Raw genomic sequence first — 5,408 nt, 5'->3', positions numbered from 1 at the left:
TCTTTCCCTAAATATTTTATTTATCTAGTGTTGTGCAATCCTGTACAAACACAAACTAATAGTGGATAATAAGTGAATCGAAAGTTGAAATGATCACCATCCCATTCTTAGATTCCCGCATCCAAGTTCCGATTCACATGTAAAGACTATATTAGAAAAGGAAAAGACTATTAGGAAAGGGGAAAAAAAAGAGATCGACAACCCAAACAGATTATTAAACCAAAGTTGAAACGCTAGCAACCACAAAACACATGGAAACTTAACCAGTCAAGCCCCTAATACCATTAAAGGAACATACAAACCGTTTTTAATGATTAGAAGTAAGGTTATTATACTAGACCCACTTTTTACTGCAATAATGATGATATTCATTTATTATTAACTAAGACAAGAAACTCTAATCCTACAAAATCCCCAAACTTCACATCACAAACTTAGATGTTGCTTAAAAAAAAAAAAAACTCTTATAATTTTTGTTTTTGTAATATTACCAACAACAGTAAGGTTTGTAATATTGATTCAAAGACACATATAAAATATTATAATTTAAATATTATAATATATGATATGTATGCAAAATCCTAATTGTAAAAAAGGAAATGAATAATGATAAAATTATGTATTCAAGAGTTTTCAAAGAATATATTTATTATCCAACCTTATTTTATACATTTTTTTTGTTTCTATATTTATTTTTCTTTCTTTGTTTTTTTTTTTTATATATATATATATAAAAAAAATAATAATAATAATAGAGACGAAGAAGGTGAATAATCCAAAAAGGAAAAAACCAACTTTGGGAAGCAGGGAAGTAGGCTACGTGTCAAGCTGATATTAGCCGGTAGTCAATTGACGTTCGTGTTACGGTAAGATCCCATTTTTTGATTTTTCCTTCCCACAAGAAGCAGCAGCAGAGAGGTCCACATGTACTACTACTACTCTCACATCTCTCTCTCTCTCTCTCCTTCTTCTTTCTTCTCGTCTTCGTTTTCTTCTGGTTAAATTCTCTTTCTCGGAGGAGGTGACCGTTTCTTCACTCCTAAAAATTAAAAATCGGAAGATTATATTGTTTTCACTGGTACGTCGATTTCGTCCCCGTCTCTCTCATTGTGTTAGGTTTTTGATTTTGATTTTAATTTGCGGATTTTTAGGGATTTCTCTGTTTCTTTTTTTATCTTTTGGCTTTTTATCACGATTTCAATCATCCCGTCCGTCTCTCTCTGTGGAGTTTCTGATTTTGGCTCTTCTTTTTTTTTTTTTTTTTTTTTTTTTTTTTTNTGTGGATCTTTGGGATCCGATTTCGAGGTTTGTCTTAAATTTGAGGATGAGAATGTGAGATTTAGGGATTTTAATTTTTACATTATTTGGGCGTTAATTGCATTACCTGTTTGGGATGTCATCGATAAATTTGATTCTTAATTCTGGTTTCTTCTTTTTTGCGCAATCGAGTCGGTGACCTGTTGAAATCGAGATCAATCTATTTGATTCATGTTAATGGTTGATTTTTTTGGTATTTCCAGGTGTTTGCTTGGACGTGAGATTTAATCTCAAGGAGGCAAAGCGAGAGAGAATCTTGTATTTTTGTTGGATAATGTTCTTGGACGATGATATGCATATGGTTCCAGTGCAACGCGGCTTTACGGGTCGTGGTCAGATGAAATATCTGAGGTATTGATATACTGATGAGCACTTGGTTAAAAAACAACCTGGAAGAAGCAACCTTTTGTGTATAATTTTGTAGATAATTAGGCTTTTTTTTTTGGTTGTTGTTGTTGCTAATACAGTTAAAAAAAAGGGGTTGTTTGTTAACGATTGAGTGATCTAATGGCTATTGCTGGCCTGCAAAACATTTTGGCGATTGATTCATCTCTCCCACGGGACTCTGAGGTTCGGGGTTCTAGACAGAGGGAAAATGAAGGAAGGTCAAGCGTCCGGGCATCCTCACTTCTACAGATGTGGAGAGAACTTGAGGATGATCACGTGATGGGTCATGCTCGTGACAGAGATGCTGACAGGAGGACTGCTTCTTCGAGGGGAAATGCTTGTGACAGTAATATTAGTGCCCATGATATTGTTAGAGATAGTGTAAATCTGGGTGAGACTGAACTTGGTGGATGGTCCCCTACCCCGAGTCATGTCGACTCACATAACTCGAGTGAGGATCTCGGTCCTTTTCAGAGCGAGCACTTTTCTGATCTCGGGATGGTTGAAAGGGAAAGAGTTAGACAAATTTTCCGTGAGTGGATGAGCTCTGGGACAGGTCAGCATACTTCCTCTGATTCCCACACAACCAACAGCTCAAGAGCAGAATGGCTTGGCGAAACTGAACAGGAAAGGGTGAGGATCATAAGGGAGATGGTTCAGATGAATAGCCAGCAGAGACCTGTTCTTGGTGATCTCAGGGAAGAACAACCTATTGAAGTTGTTAACCAGATCGAAAGAGTTGTTAATGCCAACTGCATCCAAAATGAAAATGCTAGAAGAGGTATACGCAAGTTATGTGGTAGGCAAGTGTGGGTGGATATGTTAAAAATGGCTGAGNAGTCTCTGCTGCGATGCACCGCGCTGCTGACCAATCAGGTTTTCTATCAGTCTCAAGTCACTTTATGAATTTACATATGAAGATTTACAATTAGGTTTTCTTTGAAATACTATTTTTCTTATGGAAACACCTTAATTGATTCACAGGTCCATCTAAGGAGACTGAGAGCTACGAGTCAAAATGGGAATATGTAAGGAAAGGGATCTGCTGTGTATGCTGTGAGAGCAATATCGATTCTTTATTGTATAGGTATGTATGAATCAGTACCAGCGTTTGTTGTAGACATGTTCCCCAATTGATGATATCGAATCATTCTCTTTAATTTTCATTGTTTTGCTCGAAAACAACAGATGTGGACATATGAACACTTGCGAGAAGTGTGCGAAGAAGCTAGTGGAAGCTGGAGGAAAATGTCCCATGTGTCAAGCTCCTGTGATTGAGGTAGTTCGTGCCTACTCTATTCTCTGAACTCCTTTTACTCTCAGTCCTGATCTTCGGCTCCAAGCTCTGCTTATTCGATTCTGGGTTTCACTGCTCCAAGCCCTGCTTTGATGTTTTAGCATAGAAATTACTCTGATTCACTCGGTTTTTTATTTTATCCGTGGTGTAAGGAAGACGAATACATTTAACTATTTTATACACATGAAATATCAAAAGATNATTGTCCAAATTCACTATGTCAGATACACATACAGTCAACTCAATTACCAATTTCTTCTAATTACATACAGGCCCCAGCCTTTCCTAAGATTTTACATTCGTGTATCTGGAATAAATGTAGACTCTATAATTAGCACTAGTTCTAGATGCAACTTTGAACCTTTGTCTCAGACAAACGATGACTGAAAGCTGTGTAGTCACATTGTTTGGCTAATATGATTAAGAAAATTCATAGTCAGATGGAGGATGGAGTCATGCTTGAGGGAGATTATGATGACTTTTCGTTCTTCCTATATATACGTTCCTTTCCCGTTTTCTTCGTTTTGTACTTACTCTTAAAGGGATTATAACTTGACGTTTGAGTCATAGGAGTTGATAGATATGCTGAGCATCATAGTTCTTTATATTTTTATGTTATCTTTTTGTTTATCACATTACAAGTCAGCTTAACTGGCACATTGGTTGTTTGAAGTCTGGTGTTGAGATTTGAATCTAATAGGAGTTGATAGATTCAATCTATGTCAAATCTATCTCTTGGGATTTGGTAGACATAGCTTGAAATCATGATCTTTAATTGCTTATGCAGGCATTGCTAAGGGGGAGATTCTTACGAAATGGTGACAACGATGATAAAGAGAAACCAACATCATCTGCAGCTACTGAGTTGGGCTTTCTAAGAGAAAGGCACACTGTATCTGAGCTGAGGTAGCTAAATCATCTGTATTAATATATTCATTCATATCTTTGTGTATTTTTGGAAGCTTTCCTTTTTCTTTTTTTTTCCCCTTTAGTAGGTCTATATATATGTGGGTCAATATCCAATGCAGACCTTATGCTTTCAAACCTTTATGATTTTTATGGATTAACAGATCTAGTAAATTTTTTCCGTTCTTTGTTGGCCTTGTATGAGTCTTATCTGTATACTTTCTGTTTCATCTTATAAGTGCAGCTTGACCCTGAAATTGAGACTTCTGCTTCTTTAGAGCGATTAAAAACGTAATTCCTTACTGTGTATTTTGCCATCCCAGGGAGGAATTTATATCCAGACTTGACCGGTCTGTCTCTGGTCAAGCGAGCAGCAGTCACTCGGAGACCTCATCAAATGCCGAAAATGATGATAATAGAGGTGAACAAAACGATCTAAATTGTCTAGATAGCATCAATGATGCAGGCGGTGGCTCAGATCAAAATGGCAGAGAGGCTGAAAACCAATGTTCACTGGATGAGGTAACTAATTCCAGACGCTGTAATAACCAGAGCACTAGTTTGGAAGAAAGGACTGCACGTGTAGAAGATTGGCAACGGTCGAAAATTGATGATTTCTCTCTAAGAAGAAATGGTGCTGAAGTGGACCTGAATAGCCATCAAAGAGAGGATGCTACTGGGTGTTCATCCTCTTCAATTCATGGAGACGAGATCAGAAATGGCTGTCAGTTTCGAGAAACTATGGATATACCTTATGAACAGTCTCTGCAAAGTTCCGAAGAAATTGCCACCATGAGACTGATAAACAGGACAACAAATTTCCAGGAAAATCTGGTTGAAAGCATTAATCTAACTGTCCCTCTAGAGGAACAAACCGAGGAGGAGATTATGGGAAACGAAGAATCCGATTGGCAACTTATCAATGGTGAAACCAGTGCATGGAGAGATGACGCTGAAGAGGAGGCAGATACAGATGTTCCTGAGAATTTTCCAAATCAGTTATCCCAGATATCATCCGTGGACGAGGACAGGGAAGCCCACGCCCGCACAGAACTCACAGAGATGCAGCCTGATGATGCTGATCTCCAAAGCACAATACAAGACTGGTCGGAAGAACATTCTGATCAGGACACAGTTTCAGTTGGAAGGGCTGACACATTCTTTCCTCCGGATGATAACGAGAACATGGAACTCAGAGAACTCTCTAGCAGGTAATACTTTAGTAAATTTCTGCCTTAATGGCCACACTTTTCAACCTCATTTTATATATCTGTTGCTCGCTGTTGGCACTACAGGAGACGTGTCTCAAATCTTCTGCAAAGCGGGTTTAGGGAAAATCTTGACCAGTTGATACAATCCTACATGGACAGACGAAGCCGAAATCCTGTGGAGTGGGAAGAACACGAGACTTATTCTGACCATACAATAGTAGGTGAAGATATAGAACAGCAGGATGATGCTCAGAGTGGTGGTCAAGAACTTGATGCTGTTGAATCTCCTC

The 5,408-nt window shown here is 38.0% G+C and overlaps 2 protein-coding genes across 2 annotated transcripts; both read left to right on the top strand.

Annotated features, from left to right (window-relative positions):
- LOC104705135 lies at positions 914 to 5,407 on the top strand (the record flags this gene model as incomplete). Its single annotated transcript, XM_019227198.1, has 8 exons — positions 914 to 1,078; positions 1,521 to 1,668; positions 1,785 to 2,580; positions 2,689 to 2,732; positions 2,893 to 2,983; positions 3,777 to 3,907; positions 4,231 to 5,118; positions 5,203 to 5,407. Coding segments are annotated over exons 3-8 (2,115 nt in total), but the record flags the coding sequence as incomplete, so codon positions are not given.
- On the top strand, positions 2,549 to 3,201 carry LOC104703607 (E3 ubiquitin-protein ligase NEURL1B-like). Its single transcript, XM_010419646.1, has 3 exons — positions 2,549 to 2,580; positions 2,689 to 2,791; positions 2,893 to 3,201. Exons 1-3 carry the CDS (start codon positions 2,556 to 2,558, stop codon positions 3,008 to 3,010), a joined length of 246 nt encoding a protein of 81 aa, XP_010417948.1. The 5' UTR covers positions 2,549 to 2,555; the 3' UTR covers positions 3,011 to 3,201.

The sequence above is a fragment of the Camelina sativa genome, chromosome 7 (genome assembly GCF_000633955.1).
Source record: "Camelina sativa cultivar DH55 chromosome 7, Cs, whole genome shotgun sequence".
NCBI lineage: Eukaryota > Viridiplantae > Streptophyta > Magnoliopsida > Brassicales > Brassicaceae > Camelina > Camelina sativa.
This window is presented reverse-complemented; position numbering and strand designations above follow the sequence as displayed.

Bases quoted from the DNA above. Each gene is read 5' to 3' on its own strand.
- LOC104703607 (XM_010419646.1), top strand. From the start codon at position 2,556: ATGCACCGCGCTGCTGACCAATCAG. The intron at 2,581-2,688 runs GTTTTCTATCAG...ATTGATTCACAG, and splicing joins CCGCGCTGCTGACCAATCAG to GTCCATCTAAGGAGACTGAG. The intron at 2,792-2,892 runs GTATGTATGAAT...CGAAAACAACAG, and splicing joins ATCGATTCTTTATTGTATAG to ATGTGGACATATGAACACTT.